This window comes from Cnephaeus nilssonii, assembly GCF_951640355.1.
Source record: "Cnephaeus nilssonii genome assembly, chromosome: 14".
NCBI lineage: Eukaryota > Metazoa > Chordata > Mammalia > Chiroptera > Vespertilionidae > Cnephaeus > Cnephaeus nilssonii.
This window is the reverse complement of record NC_137085.1, coordinates 28,746,647-28,769,568: the sequence shown is the minus strand read 5'-3', so window position 1 is coordinate 28,769,568 and position 22,922 is coordinate 28,746,647. Positions and strand designations below refer to the sequence as shown.

The 22,922-nt window shown below is 55.2% G+C and overlaps 1 protein-coding gene across 1 annotated transcript; it reads left to right on the top strand.

Moving 5' to 3' along the window:
* The first annotated feature begins 1,889 nt into the window (after nucleotides 1–1,889).
* On the top strand, nucleotides 1,890–21,261 carry GLIPR2 (GLI pathogenesis related 2). The gene is made up of 5 exons (XM_079789985.1): nucleotides 1,890–2,013; nucleotides 11,759–11,867; nucleotides 12,183–12,286; nucleotides 13,850–13,927; nucleotides 20,315–21,261. The coding sequence occupies exons 1-5, from the start codon at nucleotides 2,001–2,003 to the stop codon at nucleotides 20,473–20,475; spliced, it is 465 nt and encodes a 154-aa protein (XP_079646111.1). The 5' UTR covers nucleotides 1,890–2,000; the 3' UTR covers nucleotides 20,476–21,261.
* Nucleotides 21,262–22,922: the final 1,661 nt, after the last annotated feature.

Sequence of the window (22,922 nt, the reverse complement as noted above, 5' to 3'; positions counted from 1 at the left end):
TATGAAGAGGTCAGTTTTTCCCAAGTTTATGTATACATTCAAGGCAATACCAATCAAAATCCCAGCAGGCTTTTTGTTTGTTTGGCAGTAATTCACAAGCTGATTCTAAAATTTATATGAAAATGCAAAGGACCTAAAATGGATAAAACAACTTGGAAAAGAAAAAATGAGAACTTAAACTACCTGATTTCAAGCCTTACATAAAGCTGCAGTAATTTAGACAGTTTGTATTAGTGTAAAAATACATAGATCAATGGAAGGGAATGGAGAACCACATATATCTGGCCAATTGAGAGAGAATTATCTTTTCAAGAAATGGCACTGGAGCAATTGGATATTCATATGCCAAATAAGAAAGAGAGAGAGAGAATTACAACCCTGACTTCATACCACATGCCATAATAATCAAAATGAATGTAGGAGCTAAAACTACTAGTAAATGTAAAAGCTAAAACTGGGAAACTTCTAGAAGAAAACAGAAACTTTTAATGATCTTAGAATAGGTAAGGCGTTTTTAAATAGGACATTAAACCAAAAAGAAATGATAACTTGGGTCAAACACTCTCTCTGTTGCCATTCCTCTTGTCTCTGCTGCCTGGGTACCAGCTAGGACCCGCTGGGCAGTGACTCCCCCTCCAACCTGCTCAGAGCTCTTGATAGGGGACAACTTTGGCACTGCCCTAACTCTGTTCCGCACACTGTCCCTACAGGCCTATAGACTCCGAAGATGCCACTAAGTTCAGATTTTGTCCCCCACCTACTCTCAGGCTCTCTCTAGCCTCAGCCTCCACCTCTGTCCAAGGAGATGTGCGTGGAACTTGTTGGTCCCTGATGGGCTTCCCTCTGTGTGCACTGAGTGCTCAGCTGTCTCCACCCCCTACCCTCGAAGTTTTGGTTAAGAGGGAAGCAGCCTTCTAGAGATGCTAGAGGTGACATGGATTTCTTCCGACCGGGTTCCTTTGGCCACGTCCGTGGGGGTTTGTTGGCAAATGGGAACGAGAATTGAATGTAAACGACCAGATGCCCGCCTAGCACCAGAAGTCCCTTTTGACTCAGAATGAGCCACGCTTCCCAGCACTCTAGCACTGAAAGTTCTCACATTAGTACGTATTTGCCTGATAACAGTGTGAGGGAGTCAACAGGGCAGGGCCCAGCCTTACTGTTGCCCTATAACCAACAAGCTAAAACTAGATGTGCCCACTTATTGGAAGATTTGTAAACCGGCGTCCTTCAGTGAGAATGTACTGAGCGCTTCGCCCAGAAAGAAGTTCCTCTGGGGAGTCACACTCAGTGCCCTCCTGCTAGTGCCCTTCTCACCCGGGGCGGGGCCATCCCTGGGACCAGGGCTTCCTGTGCCAGGTGCGTACCGACCGCTGCCCCCAAGGTCAAGGTCAAGAAGGTGAGGGGACGAAAGGCCCTGAGGGATGGGTAGGACTGGAACCGGCAGAGATGAGCCGGCAGCCCAACTCCAACCCGGATTCGCACCAGAGGGTACGTCCCGGGCGGAGGACGGCCAGGCCCGGTGTCCCCGGACCCGGCCAGGCGGGGAGAGCTCCAGCTCCGCGCCAGATTCGTCCTTCAGCGCCGCCAGGGTGGGCACCACGGTCCTCGCAGCCCGCCCGCCGCTGGATAGCTCCTGAGAACCCGCCGGAGGCGCGTGCTGCCGAGTCCCGTGAGGGTACAGCTCGGGCTGAGCCCCCAGGGCCCCGGGCCCCGGCTCCGCGGCTGGAGAGCCTGGGGCGTCCCCGGAGTCCCTGCGCCGGGCCCGTCCTCCGGAGCCGGTGGGGGAGGCTCGCGGGGCGCGGGGCGCACAGCGCCTCCTCCGGGCCGCCGGGGGTGGCCCCGGGCGCCGTGGCCTGCAGCGGCCGCTGCCTTATAAGGCGGGGCCGGGCGGCGCCGGGGAGGGGCTGCGGAGGGCCGGCCCCTCCTAGGCTACCCTCGCGGCTCGCGGGCCCCGGAGCGCAGAGGCAGCGGGAGCCCCGGAGCGCGCCGAGCCGGCCATGGGCAAATCAGGTGAGGCCGCCGGGCGGGCGGGAGGGCTCGGAGCCGCGGGCTCCGGGATGCTCGCCGTCCCCGCCCCCGCGGCGGGATCTCCCGAGCCGGGCGGCCGCCTCGGCGCGGGGATGCGGCTCCGGCTGCCGGGCGGGGACCCGGGCGGGGATGGAGCGGCGCTGGGGGCGAAGCGCCCGGGGGCGCGTCCAGGGCAGTTTCCGGGGCAGCCAGGAAGCCGGGGTGGCCGCGGGGCCGCCGGAGAGGGGGAGGGAAGGCGAGACTGAGGGAGGGACCCCCTGCCTGGGAGCCAGAGCCTGCGGCTGGGAGGGCTTCCAGGCGCTCAGGGTCCGGCCAAGGCGTGGCTGTTGCTTTGTTTCTGGCGGACAGAGTTAGAAGGTGGGAAAGCCAAGCTGTGGCAGCATCCTTCCCTGCAGAGCGGCGTGCTCCGACCAGCCCCCCGAAGGACAGCCCAGCATCCTTCTGTCGTTGTCCTCCTCCCTGAGGCCCCCTCTGTGCCAGGCTGTGTGCGCCAGGCTGTGTGCGCCAGGGTGTCAGGCTCCCCCAGGGCACAGACTCCCGCTTCCCCTTTTTCTCCGACCTGTTGGTGGCCCGTGCCCAGCACTGTGGCTGCCCCAGGTGGACTTTCTAAAATGCAGATCTTACCCTGCCACTCCCCACACCTTCCATTCCATTGCCTGCAGGTGAGAGAGGGTACCTTCTTCAGCCCCAACTTGGAGTCCCCTGGGAGTGGGTGTTCTTCACCTCTTACCTCCACTCCGCCATCCTGAGGCCAGCACGCCGGTCCCATCCCCGGCTCCCTTCCCAGCACCCACATCACTCTGCCTCTTCCACTTGTCTGAGGTTTAAAATCTTCCCCATCCTTGTAGACTCAACTTCTGGGCTGAGAGGCCACCCCTGGCTTCCCCCCCCCCCCCCCCGCCCTCCCCCCTCCAGAAGGAGGACAGGTCTCTTCTTGGCTGCAGCCCCCCTCCCCCTAAACAGTCAGGTTGGGACACTGCCCAGCTATAGACCTGCTTCCCACAGACACCTCACTCCTGGCCGCCAGACAGGGGCCCTGACGATCTGGGCATGACCACTGCCTCACAGGAGGCCCTTAGTGAACAGCTTGGCCAGAAGTCGGAAGTCCTGCTTCGTGGCAGCGGGGGTGTCAGCCTGAGGAGGGTGAAGCTGGGTCCCTTCTTGAATCCGTCCTCCAGATCCAGACTCATGGGTCCCCCCCCCCCCCCCCCCCTCCCCCGCGCGCTGGGAGCATGCCTCCCCCTGGCATTGGTCTGACACTGCCTTCGCCGTAGTGACAGGTCTGGCCTTCAGCCCTGGCTGTGCTCACCACTTGCTGTGTGATCTTGAGCAAGGCTCTTTCCCCATCTGGACAGTGAGGTGGCCCAAGTGATCCCCTGGGTCCTTCACAGTGTGGAAAGGTGACATAAGGAGTTGTCATGAAGCTAAAATGACGGTAGGAGGTGATGGGGCAAGAGCATGGCAGATGTGAGCAAGCATTTTAAGGAATCAACTCCTTTCTCTGTAGATTAAGAGAAAATCCACAAATTCTCCAAAGCCACATTTTAATCAGTTGTTGCTAGCTCCTCCCCTGAGGAGCAATTCTCCTGCCCTGCTATCGGCGGAGTGCTCGTTCTTCTATCTGTTCACTCATCTAGCCATCTCTCCCTGCCTTCTTGCTCCCTTCTCTCCCTCCCTTTTTTCCATCCACTCCACTGTCTGTCAGCTCTGTACTGTGGACTCAGTGCTGTGGAGGGCATGAGCCTGGTCCTCAGGAGTGTTTATTTGGATTGTGAAATGAATCAATGACTCAGATCATCTGGGGATGAGAGACAGCCATCACATGCTTCAATAAGAGATGGGAAACCACTAGACAGGTGAGGTGAAGAGCAGTGGGAGCTCAGGGGAAGGAGAGATCTCCTTTGCAAAGGGGCTGTTGGAGGCTCCTGGAGGAGGTGCTCAGATCCCAGAGAGTCTTGGGAATTTGGACTTTACCCCTGAGACCTGGAGTGCCATAGAAAGGTGTTAACTGAAAGTGGCAGGAGAGTGGGTCAGGGGGAAGAGGGCAGAGGTGGGGGGTCAGGAAGAGGGTGCTGCAATTATTCAGGCAATCGATGACAGAGGCTCTAAGGAACTGGAGAGGAGGAAGGATGGGTTTGGGAGGTGGTACCCTCAAGCCAATTTTGGTGACTAACTTGTACATGAGAGCCAAGTGCCACAGGTATGCCTGGGTGCAAGATGGTGGTGACACCGTCTAGGACTGAAGATACAGAATCAAGCAGGTTTCCGAGGAAGGGGACAGTGGTAGAGGGCAGGTTAGAGCTGGTTCAGGCAGGTGCCACCCCCCCCCCCCCCCCGCCCACACCCACACACACATACACACACAACCAGGGACCTTCCAGAATGCTGGCTCAGGCCTCCCTCCCTCATAGCCACCGGCATTGTATTTGTCTCTCCCGAAGACTGGAGGCCCCCAGGACAGTGCTGGCTCCCCTAAGGGTCTCCAAGAGACAGTGACCTTTCTGACCCAATGGGCCTTCAGTGCAGGCCCAATCCTGAGGCTCCAGGCCACCAGCCAGAGGAGCCGGTAATGCTCACACATGTGTAGCCATAAGGGGCTTGATGTGATTTCATAAAGACCGTTGTAAGGAGCTAGTCCCTGCCTCTTCTGAGCCTTCATTTCCTCATAGGAGCTCGACTCTTTTTAATCTTAAACCTCAGAGAAACCGCAGAGCTACTTGGGGTTGGTAGGCATTGCTGGAAAACTGTTACTGAGCTAACACAGCTCTAACTCCAGGAGGTGCTCAGCCCAGTGGTCAGAGACTTCAGGTCCATCGCCCACCTTGCTGGGCTTCAGTTTGCAGCAACTGTGATGGGGGCAGAGGAAGACAGTGGGCCTTCAGCGCAGGCCTTGGGCTCAGGGGAAACCTCTGGTCCCTAATATGGTGACTACCAATCGTGAAGCTCCTGGTGCATGCCAGGCTCGGAGCTACTTACTATCAATTGTAAAGATTTTTAGAGGTTGCGTGCCATGCCCAAACTCAGACCTTGACCAGTAAGTGGACAAACTGGGATTTGAAGCCAGCTCTCTGACTTCCCGAATGTGGGCTTTCTCCCCTACCACACTGATCACTTGCCGCCTGCTCCCTGCCTCCTCCTCAGCCTGGGCTCTGGCTCAGTAGGGACTTCTGCACCCCTCTGATTACCTCTGAAAATCTTTTTTTTTTTTTAAATATACTTTATTGATTTTTTAGAGAGTTAGAAACATTGATGAGATAGAAACATCCATCAGCTGCCTCCTGCACACCCCTTATTGGGGATGTGCCCGCAACCAAGGTACATGCCCTTGACCGGAATCGAACCTGGGACCCTTCAGTCCGCAGGCCGACGCTCTATCCACTGAGCCAAACCGGTTAGGGCACCTCTGAAAATCTTAATGTCCCCTCCACCCACCTCTGCCACCAGAGCAGAAAGCATTTAGGGACCAGCTAGCCCAGGAATTTTCTACTGAGCGGGGCCTGACACCTCTGCAGGGTGTGGCTGTGGGGCCACATCAGTTCCAGCTGTTGCATTTTCATCTGTTGTTTTTCTGGGGGGGAAAGTTCAAAGAAAGGGTTTCCCTGCTTTTTTGAAACAAACAGATGTCATACTTCCTTCTCACACAGATGGGGATGTGGAACCCCGAGAGGCAGGGACTGGCCCAGTGCTCCAGGCGGGCCTGCGTGGCCGGCCACGGGCAGGGCTGGAGAATGGACACTGCTGCCCTGGCTCCTTCAATCCCTCGGTGACGGTTATCTGCAGAGGATCAGCCTGGAACCGCTCACCAGCATCTGGCTTAGGGAAAGGGAAGTACACGTAAAGTGGAAAGCATCAGAGATTTGACACAGAGGAGGCTGCTCTTAGGTCTAGCTCGAATGTGGACTCACTGTGTGAAATTGTGAAATTCACATGTCCTCCCAAAGACTTATAGCTTCCTCATCTGTCAAGAGAAGACTATGGTCCAATTCATTTGCTTACTCATTCACTCAGCAAATATCTGAGCTCAGAGGTGCTTGAAAGAGGTCATCGAAGATGGATATAGCCCGGCTGGCCTGGCTCAGTGGTTGAGCGTCAAACTATGAACCAGGAAGTCACGGTTCAATTCCTGGTCAGGGCACATGCCTGGGTGGCAAACTCGAAACTCCGTGTGGGGCGTGCAGGAGGCAGCCGAGCAAGGATTCTCTCTCATCATTGATGTTTCTATCTTTCTCTCCTTTTCCCTTCCTCTCTGAAATCAATAAAAATACATTTTTTTTTAAAAAAAAGATTGATACAAATACCAGCAGTCCTGCTCCCATGGAAGTCAGGGATGGGATCCGAGGGACAGTGTCTCCCAAAGCCAGAGGCTTTGTTGGTAACGATATAATTATAATCGACACTGAATAGCTGTTCACTGTTTTCCAGAACTCTTCTAAAGCAATGACATAGATTAATTCTTTTAATTCTCACACAGCCCTGTGAGGTAGATACTGCTATCTCCATTTTTCTATGCGGGGGGGGGGGGGGGGGGAATGAGGCATTGAGTGATTAAGCAACTTGACCAGAATCATACAGATAGTCAGAGGCAGAGCTGGTATTTGCCTCTTGAATTTCCTGGAACCCTGGAACAGAAACTGCTCTTTCTTTCTTTTTTTCCCCCTCAACTTTTTATTCTTTCTTCCTGATAAACCAGTTTTACCCCAAAGGTGGGACCAGGGCAGTTTCCAGTGTTAAAGAACAATATTCATCCGAGTACATTTGAAGATCTAATTGGCTTTAGTCAGCAGTTCATGGGGTGCATTGCTTTCTAGCAATTGGAAGGGTGCTCCGATGAGGTGTACAAACGGAAGGTTTTTCTAGGCAGAACGAGGTGAGACTAAGAAGTTAAAAGGGTGGGTTATTTTAGGCAGGGTCATCTCCCCTTAGGGAAGCAGCAGGTCTTATCAGGCAGTTTGCCTCCTTAGTGATCAGGAAATTCGAGAATGATTGGTTTAAAATTCCACTCCTGGGAGAGGCTGACACTGCCGTTGGGTTAGTTACTAAGTTTTGGTTTGGTGAGGGGACTGGGCCAAAGCGTTTAACACCAGCTTCCTGCCAAGGGGCAGAAGGGGCCTGTCTACAATTCCTGCCCCGGCCTCTGGCGGTCCTGGGCCCCTGCGGGGGAGAGAAATGAGTCAGGCTGGGCTCTGCGAGGCCTCAGATGAGGACAGATGCTGAGGGAGGAGCCTGTGCCAGCCAACAGCCAGGCCGGCGGGGAGGAGGGGCACAGACCTCCTGGAGTCTTTGGCACTTAGAAGCCCAGGCCCCAAAGGACCTTCCGGAGCCCCCAGGTCAGCCCCACGTGAGAGGCCTTTGCCCTCCACTCCCTCGGGCAGCTTAGCCCTGCCCCTTCCCTCTCCCCTCAGCCCCAGGGAGCCAGCCCCTTCCCTCTCCCCTCAGCCCCAGGGAGCCAGCCCCTTCCCTCTCCCCTCAGCCCCAGGGAGCCAGCCCAGACAGCCCCTCCACCTTCCAGCAGCTCTGACCTTGAGCCCAAGACCTGCCCCTGGAGCTTCTACCCCTGCAGCCCCAGATTCTCCTCTGGGGCCCCTTAGGCAGGTCTGAAACCTTAGTTCTGTTCTCCTCTTCCCCTTCCTCTCTCCCTTCAGAGATCTGAAGGCAGCTGCCCACCTCACTGAGCCCGGCCCTCCTCCAGGTCTGGTCTATCCCTCTGTCTCGGTGACTTCCTTTGACTTGTATCCCTTGGAGGTGGTGTGGGGTGAAGGACAGCGTTTTCACCCCTGAACCAGTTGTGGGAATGTGTACAGGTTACCGCCCTTCCTGAGCCTCAGTTTCCCCATTTTAATAAATGGACAGCTCCCACACATGGTGGTGAGAAGTAAAGGAGACGGTGCACAGCCGCCGGAATCGAACCTGGGACCCTTCAGTCCTCAGGCCAACGCTTTATCCACTGAGCCAAACTGGTTAGGGCACCTCTGAAAATCTTAATGTCCCCTCCACCCACCTCTGCCACCAGAGCAGAAAGCATTTAGGGACCAGCTAGCCCAGGAATTTTCTACTGAGCGGGGCCTGACACCTCTGCAGGGTGTGGCTGTGGGGCCACATCAGTTCCAGCTGTTGCATTTTCATCTGTTGATTTTGCTGGGGGGGAAAGTTCAAAGAAAGGGTTTCCCTGCTTTTTTTAAAAAAAACCCACAGATGTCATACTTCCTTCTCACACTCATTCCGGGCCGGCACCCCAAAAGCCTCCGTGGGCCCTCCTATGAGGACATAATCCCTCTCCCCATTGTGGGCTGGCTGTGAGCTCTCCCTGCCTAGTGCAGGGATGGGTAGGTTTCCTCTGACCTTTTTTCCCTTCTGTTTATCTTTGTCCTTGGGCTTTTCTACAGAAGTGGGGTGTGCCTCGTGCTGGGTGTGGACTCCGGTAATATCTTGCCTCCCTGAGGCCGAGGCCCTGCTGTGAGGAGCCACCTGGGCTGGGACTGGCTGCTGTGCTGGGAGGGGACCCTGGGAGGGGGTGGGGGATGCCTCCCAGAGGGTGGGGAGGCAGGGCTCCCGTCCTGATTACCAGGAAGTCCTCCTGACCCCTTCCTGGGAACCCTGCCCCAGGGAACCGGCCCTGGTGGGGACGGATGACTGGGCAGCAAGCTTAGGCTGGGCACAGGAACTTTCACTTTTATTTCTCTGAACGTCCCATGTTCTGGGAGTGCAGTGACCTAGTTTTCAGCAGCCTCGTACATACCCCTCTGCCAAGGAGACCGCGGGCCCTCAGCCTGCGGGCCAAGGGCAGCCTGGCCCTGGTCTCAGCGCTGCCTGTCCACGGGCGTGGCGTCCCTGTCCTGCCCACATCCCTGTGCCTAGACCTCACCGGACTGCCCTGCTGGGCTCCGCCGTCCTCGGGGTCGGCACCACTCATTCTTCAACTCATCGAAAGGCCCTTGGACAGCTCTGCCCCCACAACACCTCCCCTGGGGTGGCATCTGGCCAAAAGCTCCCGAGGGCAAGTCCTGGCCTTCTTCCCCTCCAGTCCACTCCCAGGCCCAGAGAGTTTGATTTGAAGGCCCAGGAGACACGGGGATCTGGCTGAGAGAGGGGAAAGGGATTCCCTGATGGCTTATCTGCTCCGCGCCTGGGGTGAAAAGACAGCGAGGAGGACAGTGGATGAGTGTGACCTGGGGTAATGGCAGGAGTAAGCGATGCTTCTTGGTGCTTCTTTCATTCTCCAGTTTACTCCCTTCCTGCCCTCAGCCGGGCCTTGGGGACAGGCTCCTGCTCCCTAGAACTAGCTCAGTTTAAGGGTTCTCTGTAGCCCTCACTCCTAACTCACCCAGTTCACCCCATTTCCACGGAGGGGCACCCGCAGATTCCTGCAGCCGTCACTCAGTGCCTTCACCAGCCAAGCTCGGCTTGCTGCGTCCAGACATCTTGGGGGCCTCCTGCCTGGGGTCACCTCCTTCCTGAGTCCCCAGACCATGTGAGGTTGCTTTTCAAGTTCCTCTGGCACCTGTGCTCCGCTGCCCGTGGCCCCGTCACCCTGTTTGCAGGCGGCCTCCCTCTGTGCGTGAGCTCTTTGAGGCAGGACGGGGCTGCTGTGTCCCTGGGCACCGCGCACGTCAGGCGGACCTGGCACGGGAGGTGCTCGGAGAGCACAGGCACAGGGGGCTGGGCTGGGGTTGGGCGGATGCTGCTGCTGCAGAGAGGATGGAGCAATGGATGGATGGATGAATGGTGGAGAGATGAGCGGGGGTTTTGGATGGATGGGGTTCCATTTTAGTTCCAAATTGATGTGACTTCTGTCCACTATTGACCTTGCCTGACCTGGCTTCACCCATTTATTCTTTCCCTAATCCTAGCCCCCCGGACCTTGCCCTTTCTAAGGCCATGACCCCATTGAGCACAGGCTCCATTTCATCCCTCAATGCATCTCTGAACCCAACACCAACACATTCTTTTCCACACTCTCCTCTCATTCACTTCCCAATGCTGTCCTTCCTGGTCCTTTTTTCTTCATCTGTCCCTCTGTCTTGATTTTACCAGCCCAGTGAGGGGACCCCTCCACCCAGCCAGGTGTGTTCTCTCTGAGTGCCCACCTCCAGTCTGGTCCAGTCCCCACCAGGCACCATAGGTCCAGCCTGAGATATCCAGTCTCACTCAAACATTTTCTTCAGAAGTCCCATTGCTCACTGCCCAGCACCCCCACCCCAACATGTGCTCTGCACCCCTGGCTCATCCTCCACTCAGCAGCCAGCAGGATCTTTCGGAAACACCGATCTCACCAGCTCACTCCTCTGCCCCCAATCAGTTGCTTCCCATTGCTTTGGATAAAGACCCAGATCCCTGCATATGGGCCCTGCATAATCCATGGGTGCAGAGGTGTGGAGGGATGAAGACAGAGTGGGCACATGTGTGGAGGGACGGAGACGGGGTGGGCAGAGGTGTGAGGGATGAAGACAGAGTGGGCACATGTGTGGAGGGACGGAGACGGGGTGGGCAGAGGTGTGAGGGATGGCGACGGGGTGGGCAGAGGTGGGAGGGATGGAGACGGGGTGGGCAGAGGTGTGGAGGGATGGAGACGGGGTGGGCAGAGGTGTGAGGGATGGAGACGGGGTGGGCAGAGGTGTGAGGGATGAAGACGGGGTGGGCAGAGGTGTGAGGGACGGAGACGGGGTGGGCAGAGGTGTGAGGGACACAGACGGGGTGGGCAGAGGTGTGAGGGATGGAGACGGGGTGGGCAGAGGTGTGGAGGGATGGAGACGGGGTGGGCAGAGGTGTGAGGGATGAAGACGGGGTGGGCAGAGGTGTGAGGGACGGAGACGGGGTGGGCAGAGGTGTGAGGGACACAGACGGGGTGGGCAGAGGTGTGAGGGATGGAGACGGGGTGGGCAGAGGTGTGGAGGGATGGAGACGGGGTGGGCAGAGGTGTGAGGGATGGAGACGGGGTGGGCAGAGGTGTGAGGGACGGAGACGGGGTGGGCAGAGGTGTGAGGGACACAGACGGGGTGGGCAGAGGTGTGAGGGACACAGACGGGGTGGGCAGAGGTGGGAGGGATGGAGACGGGGTGGGCAGAGGTGTGAGGGACACAGACGGGGTGGGCAGAGGTGTGGAGGGACGGAGACGGGGTGGGCAGAGGTGTGAGGGATGGAGACGGGGTGGGCAGAGGTGTGAGGGATGAAGAAGGGGTGGGCAGAGGTGTGAGGGACGGAGACGGGGTGGGCAGAGGTGTGAGGGACACAGACGGGGTGGGCAGAGGTGTGAGGGATGGAGACGGGGTGGGCAGAGGTGTGAGGGATGGAGACGGGGTGGGCAGAGGTGTGAGGGACGGAGACGGGGTGGGCAGAGGTGTGAGGGACACAGACGGGGTGGGCAGAGGTGTGAGGGATGGAGACGGGGTGGGCAGAGGTGTGAGGGATGGAGACGGGGTGGGCAGAGGTGTGGAGCACTCCATCACTTGTCCATTTGGCTAGGCCAGTGGACGGCAAACCGCGGCTCGCGAGCCACATGCGGCTCTTTGGCCCCTGGAGTGTGGCTCTTCCACAAAATACCTGTGCGATTGAAACTTCGTGGCTCATGCGCAGAAGTCGGTTTTCGGCTCTCAAAAGAAAGTTCAATCGTTGTCCTGTTGATATTTGGCTCTGTTGACTAAGGAGTTTGCCGACCACTGGGCTGGGGCACTGGCTGAGGTCTGGGTGGTCTCCCTGCACTGAGACGGTCTCCGTTTTGGAATCGTTACAGCTTCCAAACAGTTCAATAACGAGGTCCTGCGGGCCCACAACGAGTACCGGCGGCAGCATGGCGCCCCCCCGCTGAAGCTGTGCAAGAAGCTCAACCGGGAGGCTCAGCAGTGAGTGCCCGTCCCGGGTGCCGGCCCTCCCCGGCGGTGGCCGCAGTCAGAGGGGCCCTGGGGGGCTGGGGGGGGGCTGGGGGGACAGGAGTTTCGGGGGGCAGAATCAGTCCGGCTAGAATAACGACCCTGCCGGTCCCTATGCTCCTCTGAACCTCAGCTTGCCCCTCTGTAAAGTGGGCTGTTTGGGGCTCAGAAGAGCTGCTCCCGGTTTGCGCTGCCAGCCCAGGGAAGGACGGTGGCCACGCCGGTGTAGGGCTCAGGCTCGGGGCCTCCCTGGGGGCCTCCCGCTGAGGTGACACCATTGTCCGGCAGGTATTCGGAGGCGCTGGCCAGCACGAGGATCCTCAAGCACAGCCCGGAGTCCAGCCGCGGCCAGTGCGGGGAGAACCTGGCCTGGGCGTCCTACGATCAGCCAGGTGGGTGCTTTCTCAGCTCCCCTGCCCTCGGCCCGTCCCCCCCCCCCCCCCCGCCCTCGGCCCGGCCTCCCCTGCCCTCGGCCTGGCCCCCCCTGCCCTCGGCCCGGGCCCGGCAGCCACATTCAAGCCCCTCCTGGGCCCTCGCCCTCCGTGTGTGGCCATGCGGCGGCCGTAGGCGCAGAGCAGAGCCAGAGGAACCCCGAGCTCCGCGCTCCGGGGGCGGAGGGTAGCCACCGCAGCGCCCCGATGGGCTGGGAGCAGGGTGCGGGCCCCAGGCCTCTGTGCAGGCCCAGCCTGACCCTGCTCCCCGGCCTCCCCAGCTACAGAGGAATTTCACTTTTGTCACACTCTCCTAAAACAGCTGTTGTACAGAGCTGGTGTAGTAACTTCTGCACCAGAAAAGCGCAATAGAGCTTTTGACATGTCGGAAAGAAAATCATAATCATGGGCAAGACAACCCTTCATCCGAGGGCTGGGCCGGGCGTGACCAGACATTGAGCTTCCTGGTCTGACAGCCCTGCCCTGGCTTTTTAGGAAAAGTGCGGGCGAGCACTGCCTCCCTCTCTGAAGCCTTCTCCAGACCCAGTGGGAGAATGCCTCCTCCCGCCCGGCCTCACATTCCTGGGAGTTCCCTGGGGAGGCCCAAGTGTCCTCTTGGTTTCCCCAGCTCCCGCCGTTCCAGGAGAGGGGGGTGCATGCCTCCCCTCCCCCCTCCACCCCAAGGCAGGAGTCCACAGCCTGCAGCCGCCCCCCAGGCCTGGTTTTGGGCCTGGCGGGCCCAGGGGAGGAGGGAGAGGGTTGGGAAAGAGACAGTCGGAGAGCTGGTTCCCTCCCAGCCTTGAACTGGCTCCCTGGGGAGCCTTGAGCAAGTCCTTCCCCTCTCTGGCCTCAGTTTCCCACCTCTACAGAGAGGGGGCTGGGCAAGGGCTCGCGAAGGCCGTGGCTCCCCACACTGGCTGCGCATTGGGATCTTGGGGTGCTTTTTAAAAACAGCAGTGCCTGGGTCCCTCCCCCAGAGATCCATGTGCCATCCGTCTGTGGCCGGCCCCGGGCGTCAGCAGTTTCCGCATGTTCCCCAACGAGGCCAGGGTGGGGCCGCTGCTCTCGAAGGCCTTCCTTGCCGCCCAAAGCGTGGCGCGTGGGCCGCAGCCGCCTCTGGGCACTCGTTAGGAATGCAGACTCCTAGGCTGCCCCCGGGACCTCCTGCATTTTAGCAAGAGCCCAGGTGACGCGTGCACACATTCGAGCTTGCGGTTCTGCTCTGAGTACATTGCATTTAACCCTCTTTACGGAGGCCCAGGGCGGGGAAGGCCTTGCCTAGGATTCCACAGCGAGTTTGTGGCCGGGCGAGGAGCAGATGTGGGTGATCCCAGGCCAGGGCTCCTCACCCCCCAAGGCCACCTCTTCAGCTTGGGTGTGCCCACGGGCAGGAGTCCTGTTTCAGCTCCTGGGTGCTTTATCAGACCTCTCGTGGGTGCGTGGCTCGCAGTTGGTGGGAGCAGATGGAAGGAGCAGGGAGGGGGGTGGATGTTGCTGTTGAGTCTCAGTGTCTTTCCCATACAGGACAGGAGGTGGCGGATAGGTGGTACAACGAAATTAAGAACTACAACTTCCAGCAGCCCGGCTTCACCTCTGGGACGGGTGAGTGACTGGGTCGCACCACTGGCCTCGCCCTGGACAGTTGGGTGTCGGAGAGGAACTAACCCTCGGAAAACCAATCGTTTCCCTCCTGTTTTACCTCTCCCATATTTCTCTGATCTGGCCTTGTGCAAAGGGTAGAACCCTGTTTCCCCAGCGCGCGCGCGCACACACACACACACACACACACACACACACACACACACGCACACACGCCCTCCAGCTAAGCTCCCAGGCGGATGCTGTCCGCCCCGCCAGCTCCAAGTTCTTCGGATGACTGGCGTGTGTCGTAAGGGGCTGTGCATTCTAAAAGCTGCCGAGTGCTTCTTTCCAGAAGTGGAGCCTCGGCACTTGTATCCGGCCATCCTACTGCTAGTCTTGCTCCCTGCATCCAGCCTGCTCCCGAGCACCCAGAATGTTCCCAGACCCTCTCTGCCCATGTTGCTCTCCTGAGTAAACGGGCGGTGGCTTCCTGGGGCCTGCAGGGAAAGGGCCACGCTCGCTGTCTCTCGGTTTTAACCCTTTAACCCCCTCCTCCCTTCACGCCCGCTTCCTTCCGGGCCCGGCCCCAGGCCCCATGGCCTCCCAGGCATTCTCCTTTCCCCTTCACGCTGCAGTTTGAGGTGCCGAAGAGCTTGGGCCGCAGAGACCCTGGAGCTAGTCTCCGCCCTGGCACTGCTGTTTGTGTGAACGCGGGTCCACGTCCCGTCCTTCCCGGTCTTAGGGGGAGAGGGACAAGGTGGGGGTCTCCACCGGACATTCTGGAGGTGGAGTTTAGATGCAGGAGGAGCTGACTGGGGACCATCCAGCCTTTCTCCTAGGCCTCCACTGTGAGTGGTAAACATTTAACTCACTCAAGCCCCACCCCACCCCTGTCAGCATCTCTGAGCTCCGGGCTCCCTCTGGCCCCTCCCCAGGCCTCCCCAGGCTCCCGTCTTTCCTCAGAACCACCTCAGATGCACCTGAGGCGGCCCAGGATGGGTTGGAAGGGGCTGTGAGTTTCTCTGACCAGAAAAACTGAAAAAGGGATTCTCTACCCACCCTATCCCTCTACTCCTCCCCACCCCACCCATGGGAGGAGCCGCGTACGGCCTCCTACCCTCTGGAGCTTCTTGAGAAGCAGGAAGTGACCTGTTCTCAGAACCAGTCACTGTTTCCTGTGGTTTTCTGCTCGCCCTTTCAGGCAGGAGTTCTTGCAACCTTGTGGGCAGGACCACGGGGCAGGGATGGAAACATCTGCTGGGTGCTTCTCCCCTGGGCACTCTGGCCCGAGGAGGCGGCTGCGGGGCCGCAGGGAGAAGTGGTGGCTCTGTGGCAACCCAGCTCCCTCCATGAGGGAGGGCATAGTAACCACCACCTCCTCCCAGTGATCCAAAGTGTTGGCAGAACCCGGTGTCCTTTTCACAAAGATCTGTGTCTAGGAGCCGTTTGATATTTTATTTTACTTTATTTTTTATTTTATTTTTTTAAAATATATTTTATTGATTTTTTTACAGAGAGGAAGGGAGAGGGATAGAGAGTTAGAAACATCGACCAGCTGCCTCCTGCACACCCCCTACTGGGGATGTGCCCGCAACCAAGGTACATGCCCTTGACTGGAATCGAACCTGGGACCTTTCAGTCCGCAGGCCGACGCTCTATCCACTGAGCCAAACCGGTTTCGGCGAGCCGTTTGATATTTTATAGCGTCTGGATCCGCTTCTGCCGTGAGCAAGACTCACGGGCAATTGGACATGTGTCAGAGCGAGCGATTCGCTCTGCTACCGTCCTCGGCCGCGGAAGCCTTGCAACACCGTTTGGAGGTGGGGCTTCTGCCACTCTTTGCAGAGGAGGACACTGAGCCCCGGGACGGGAGAGACCTCTTCACACCGTCCGTCCTCAGTCCCATGCTCTTTCCACGGCCCCTGCTCCAAGGCAGGGACCGCGCCCGGGACCTAGTAGATCTTTGCAAGGGAATAACGAGCAACAGTAAGGAAGAATGAGAAAGCTCTTTTTGTATCGATACGGAATACCAGAGCTGAGCCAGGAACGGGACTCGGCTCCCCGTGGTCACTGACCACCCGTCTCTCCCGTAGCTCCATACTTCCCACCCCTAAAGGGGAAAGCCCCAGAAGGATAGTCCCTGTGTCATCCCAGGTGTCCGTGGGCAATGCCTGGGCATAGACAGAGCCTGACCCTAGGACAGGAGCACAGGTTTGGGGGGGAGTTATAATCAGGGCTCCAAGACCCTTAAAGATCTGCAGGCCCGTCTCCCACCCCAGCCTCCCCCGAGCTGCACCTTTGTTCCGGGATCCCCTGACCTAAGTTCATGGTGTAGGTGAAAGGGCATTTGAAATTCTATAATCTGCCGAAATCGGTTTGGCTCAGTGGATAGAGCGTCGGTCTGCGGACTGGAGGGTCCCAGGTTCGATTCCGGTCAAGGGCATGTACCTTGGTTGCGGGCACATCCCCCGGTGGGGGGTGTGCAGGAGGCAGCTGGTCGATGTTTCTCTCTCATCGATGTTTCTAGCTCTCTATCCCTCTCCCTTCCTCTCTGTGAAAAATCAATAAAATGTATTTTTTAAAAAAAGAAATATCTATAATCTCCCCCCCAGCCACCCCACCCCTGTCAGCATCTTGTGGTAAAGAACACAAGAAAGGAGACATATGTACTACTATTTGTAATACTTAAAACAATTAAAAAAAAAAGAAGAAGAAGAAGAAAGAACACAGTTCTATGCCAAGGGCTGAGTGGAGGGAAATGGTTTCTTGCAATTCCTTGGTTACATTCTGTTTTCATGAGCAGGTCTGTCTGTGTGTGTATTCTGAATGAGTAATGCTTCCACATGGCATGATACGTGTGAGCTCTGTAAGGGGAAAGCCTTCCTGCCATCCCTGGCCAACCCGTGATGCCAGTTTCCTAGGCATCGTTCTAGAGCTGTTGGGAGCTTATGCCGGCATTTGTGTAAATACGTGTGGGTTTTTTCTTTTTTTTTATGCTCTGGTGTCAGATACGTGACCTGTTTTGCACCGCCTTTCTTCACACAGCAGATTGGCAGGGATTGTTCCCTGTCAATACAAAGAGAGCTTTCTCCTTCTTCCTCACTGGTGCACATGATTCCCTTGCACAGCGGCACTGGAACTTAGTGTGTTTTTCAAGTGTATATTTTAGGAAGTCTGGGTCCAGAACAGGAAAGAGGATGTGACCTATTTAGGAGAAAAAGAAAAAGCAAGCTGTGAGTAGTTTAGAGTTAGAAACCAGTGTGTATCTGATGGTTGCTAAGGAAGTCGTGTCCTTTAATTCATCTCTGAATACCACACTCAGTTATCTCTGTGTGGACAGAAACCTCCCCGGCCAGAAGGAAGATAACTTAGTCTCATCTGTTTGCAAAAGGCTGCCGCAGGCATTCATGCTGCCGAAGCTCCTGTTGTGTCTGTAATCAGATTCTTGGCAACCAGTGGGTAAACAGCAGCTCTTTCTTCCTTTTCTGGGTGACAGAGCGCGCGGGTGGGTCTGTGGCCAAAGCATGTGGTCTGTGGAGAGAAAAGGCTGGGATGGGAAAGGACTTGAGCCTTGATGGAAAGACAGCCCGCAGAAGCGGTGACTCCTGGCAAAGCTGCCAAAAGCCTGGAGCTGCGGCTCACAACCGTCAGGACCAGCGTGAATCGGCAAGACGCGTCTCTCTGTTCTGAGGTGGAAATCAGTTTTGTTGGGCGATGGTTAATACAAGTGGAAGGGTTAGCAGAAAAGATGCATAGTTTTCCTTAAGGTTTGCTTTCTTTTCATTCTTTTTTTTAAATTTCTTTATTGATTAAGGTATCATATATTTATCCTCATCCCCCCCATTCCCATCCCAAACCCCTCCCCACGCATGCCCCCACCCCCCTGTTGTCCGTGACCACTGGTTAGGTTTATATGCATGCATACAAGTCCTTTGGTTGATCTCTCCCCCTTACCCCCACCCTCCCCTACCTTCCCTCTTTTCATTCCTGCGTTGACCGTATCACATCAACGCTATTGATTGGTGTTTTTGTTTGGTTAAAAGAAAATCTTTTTTGTATGTAGACAAATAAATAAACTACGAGTATACCTAAATTTAAAAATAGGGTTCCACTGTAGGGGGAAACACACAATTTAATCAGTGAACATTTATTGATTCAGTCCTTACCATTTCTGATACACAGGGGGATATCAATGTTTTCTCGTCCCTGGAGAATTGGAAAGGTGTAGCTACCATTATTTATTTATTTATCTATTTATTCGTTCATTTACTCCTTTCTTGCTTTAATTTTGTGGTAGAATATATTTAACATAAAATTTATCATTGTAACCATTTTTAAGTGTAGAGTTCAGCGGGACTAAATACATTCCTAGTGTTGTGCCACCACCGCTACTCTTCATCTCCAGAACTTTTTCATCATCTCATATTGAAATTCTGAACCCATTAAACAATAACTCCCATCCCTCCCTACTCCCCTAGTAACTACTATCCTATTTTCTGTCTTTATGAACTTGACTATTCTAGGAACCTTATATAAGTGGGAATCATTCAATATTTGTTCTTTTGTGTGGCTTATTCACTTAGCATAATGTCCTCAAGTTCATCCAGGTTGTAGCACATGTTAGAATTTCATTCCTTTTTAAGGCTGAATAATATTCCATTGTATGTATAGGCAACATTTTATTTATCTATTCATTTATTGGTGGACATTTAGTCCCCCTCTCCCCCCCCCTCGCCCCCCCCCCTCCATTGGCTATTCAGTCCTTGAGAAAGATCTGGTCTGTTGGACTGAGAGCAGAGGGAATTGAAGGAGGCTCTACTTCGTTAAGGTCTCAAAGAGTTCATAGCAGGCCTGCACTTCTAGTGAAAGCAGAGCGTGAGTCCAAGAGGATTCTTTCCTATGCCTTTCATTCATTCATTCCCTCACTCATTCCATTCACTCATTCAGTAAAAGTGGCATGTGCAGGCTGTGCCAGGGTACTGGGTATACTTTGGTGAAAAAAAACAATTTGGTATCTACCCATGTGGGGCTCTCTGGCCTCATGAAGAAGCCAAGCAATAAGCCAGTAATCAAATCTGACATTGCAGATGGTAAGAATGTTAGGAAGGGGGAAAAGCAGGTGTGATAAGACTATGTTGGGAGGGAGATGTTCAGGAAATCAAAGTGATTGTGAAAGGTTTCTCTGGACAAGTGGCATTAAGACTGAGGCCTAAGGGACAAGAAAACGTTGGTCATCAGAAGCGTCTTCCACACCAGTGTGTGCCGGGCTCCATGGTGGGAAGTAGCCTGGGGTGTTCAAGGAATGGAAGAGAGGCCGCTGATCCAAAGCATTCACTTTCATTCTAGGTGCAGTTGGAAGCACTCAAAGGATTGTTAAGCAGGGAAGGAACAGATCTGACTTAGTCACAGAATGATCACTCTGGCTACTTAAGCAAAAAGTGAATTGGAGAAGACAAAGGTGGAAGCTGGGGAACCAGCCAGGGTCCAAGTGAGAAAAGTTTGTGGATGCGACCGAAGTTTTGGGAGTGGATGGACTTGAGATGTCCTTTACAGTTAGATTTGTCAGGATTGGGTTGTTGTGGGGAAAGGAAGTGGGGTGAGGAATACAGACCTATCCCTAGGACTGCGTGTATACAGTTGTCCTGAAAGGACATGGGAGGGGAGGGAGAAGGATGACTTTGGGTGGACCAAAATCAAGAGTGAGGCTAACTTTGAGATGTCTGTGAGTCATCCAAGTGGAAATGTCAAGTAAGTGGTTGTGTTTGGAACACAGAGGAGAGGTTTGGGCTGGAGAAATAAGTATAGGAGCCAGGGAAAGATGAAATTGCCTAAGGAGTGCAGCAAGAACAGTGAGCCCAGCTTTGAGTCTAGGGAAGTGCAAGTCCTCCAGCATTTCCAAGTGAGATCAAGAGGAGGAGGAAGAGGCAGTGAGATAGGGATAATGGCAAGAGGTAGCATCATGGAACCCCCAAGAGGAGAGTGCTTTGAAAAGGAGAGGAGTCACCCTAATTAAATGTTCCTGAGATGTCGAGTAAGATGAAGACAAAAAGGGACCATTGGAGAACAACATGGTGACTTTGAAGAGTGCAGTTCGGGGGAGGGTTGAAGGCAGGTTCAAGGTAGGGTGGTATCCTAATTGTTGGGGTAACTTGGATTTGTCACGATCTCTGGGAGGCCACGAAACCTTTGGGCATCGATAAGTGGTGAGGTGAGCAGAGAGGACCTGATGCTATAGAAAATCAGGCAGTTGGTATGTGTCATTTCCCATGTCTCTGATTGGTGTCCGTGAAGATCAAGCTTCCCTGAGCCTGGCAAGATGGTGCAGGAGCCGAAGAATCTCTTGCAACATCCTTCTCCAGAGGTTGTTAACTAACCTGTGTCCCTCTCCCCGTGTCTGCTCCCCTACAGGGCACTTCACGGCCATGGTATGGAAGAATACAAAGAAGATGGGAGTGGGAAAGTCATCTGCAAGCGATGGGTCCTCCTTCGTGGTAGCTAGGTACTTCCCAGCAGGGAATGTCGTCAATCAGGGCTTCTTTGAAGAAAATGTCCTGCCTCCAAAGAAGTAACTTGCCAAATGCAATGGGCAGGCGGCAGACTTAAGAACATGGATATGAAGTGCCTAGGACATCAAAAACTCAGCTGTGTGTCTGTCTTTGCGGGTGTATGTGCTTGCGTGTGTGATGCATGTGCATGTCTCTTGCACACACCCTGGATATACAGTTGTCCATGAACTAATTCCTATCAAAGGATTGAGCCAATGAAGCCTTTACTCTGATGGTTAGACCACAATTATTTGGACTTTGGGGGGAAATCAAGTTTTAAACTTTTGGGGGTTATTTTTAAAGCAAACTTCTTTTGTACCTTTCTTACTTATAATATCCATCCCTGAACTTCTTGTACTCCAAATGTTTGTGATCCTGAGAAGTGAAATTCATTTCCTGTGATCTTCATGCCTTAGAATCTACTTGTGGTAGATATGGAAGACTATTAAACCCTCATTTAAATGTGACATAAAACACAGCTTTAAACACATAAATAACAAAGCAGCTTCCAGAAACATGGTGCAGGCAGGGGTTCCATTTCACAGGACTACTGAGAGTTCTTTGTTATAAGGCATGATGTCATCTGCATGGCCCCTGAGATTCTCGGATGGGATTGCCAAAGAACAAATGGAGAAAAAAGCTTCACTTCCTTGCATTTTTCTACCTTAAAAAAACAAAGTTCTCCCCCACCCCACCCCCCACCCCTTGACGCTCCCCCCCCCCATCTTTTTTTCTTAAAGCCCCCTGACATTTCATAGCTCGATATGCATCCCCTGATTTCTGGGGAGCTGGGTTAGGCCTGAAATACATTCCCCACCCCACCCCACCCTACCCCCACCCCCCGCCCCAAATCTGCTAGGTGGCCCAGGGCCCATTATGGGAGAGAGCCCCTCACTTGCCTGGGCTCTAAGCCAAACAGCCTTGGATGGATGAAGTCAGCGTTCGGGTGAGGGTGAGCTCACTCAGGGCCCCCAGAGGAAACCCTCCAGCCCCTGCCCTCCCCGACACACAGGGCGGGAGCCAGGCTGTTCCTGGCAGCTGTGGCTGCAGCTGTGCGGCTGCTCCTTCCTGGAATGTGTGACAGGCCCCAATGTTCCTGGGAGATATCCCATGCGGGGCTGAGTCGATCATTTGGTTCTGATGACCAACATTCTCTTGTCCCTTAGGCCTCAGTCTTAATGTCACTTGTTCAGAGAAACTTTTCACAATCCTCATTCCTTCTCTCTGACCTCATTTTCTTCAGGGCTTCCCAACAAATGGATATATCAACTGATGGTCCCAGAAAGTTAAAATATTAGGGTCCCCTCCTCTAGGGAGCCTTCATGAACAGAAAATGCTGAGCTGGGCAGGAAGCTGAAGATGGAGGGAAGGCCTTGGGCTGAGGTCCTTTCCAGGTCACCTGTAGGCAGCCACCATGAGCAACAGGGACTTCCTGAGAAGTTACTGAACTTCCTAGGAAGTTATTTCTTAGGAAGTTATTGAACTTCCTAAGAAACACCCTCCGCCCAGCACATACACATCTATAACCAGGCGTGGACGCTGGCACGCGGCCAGCCCCTGCAGGCCCCCGTCCTCAGATGGCTGGAGTCAGGAAACAGCTGACCAGAGGAGCGTTCCAGAGTGAAGAAAAGCCAGACAAAAAAAGCTGACTGGGCAGATGGGCACTAACCTCACGCCTTTTATTGGATTTCTTAAAGATGACAACTCCCACAAGGTCAATAAAAGTGGAGGTCAATAAAAGTGGGAGAGAAGCCAGATTCCAGCTCTCCTTTGTAGACAGAGGGCAGCCGAAGGAGTCGGGAACCCTGGCTCCAAGCCGAGCGCTGTGCAGTCTGAGGTGATCAAGGTCCTTGTCCTCTCTGGGACCCAGGTTGTCCAGCTGTACGACGTCTGGAACATGGACTGAGGTCTCCATGGCACGTTCCTAGGTCCAGCTTTCTTAAGTGGATGGAAGCATTTGATGAGAGACCTACCTGCCCTGGTGTTCAGGGGGCCTGAAGCAAAAGCAAAGGGAAACAGCCACCTCCACCCAAATGCCCCCAAGGCTGCAGAGTAGGGGGGGGGGGGGGGGCAAAGCAGCAGGTGAGGCAGTAGGACCTGACCCTCCCAAACCCTACTCTTGGGTACAAATGCCCCAGGAGGTCAGGGCAGGCCTGGGGGCCCATGGGCGTGAGAAGGTGTTTGTCATTAACACCAAGAGGCCTCATCCTCCGCCCAAGTCTTGCGAGATCCGGGCTGGAGGAACAATTAGAGCTCCATTCGTCTCACAGGGAGAGAACGGAGCCAGGAGGAGCTCCCTACGGCCACGCGGGGAACCTGTGGCCGAGGGGCTGCGGTCTCAGCCGTCTTCCCCTCGGAAAACAGAGGTGCCCAGCCTTGTGCAGAGGGGTGTCTCAGGAGACTGCGTGCCTGTGTCCCCGCCAGGGGTCGAGGCGAACGAATTCGGCGTGAAAAGGTAGGTACTTTCAAGT

Coding starts and splice junctions, on each gene's coding strand:
- GLIPR2 (XM_079789985.1), top strand. Junction 11,868..12,182: donor CTCAACCGGGAGGCTCAGCA/GTGAGTGCCCGT, acceptor ATTGTCCGGCAG/GTATTCGGAGGCGCTGGCCA. Junction 12,287..13,849: donor GGCGTCCTACGATCAGCCAG/GTGGGTGCTTTC, acceptor TTTCCCATACAG/GACAGGAGGTGGCGGATAGG.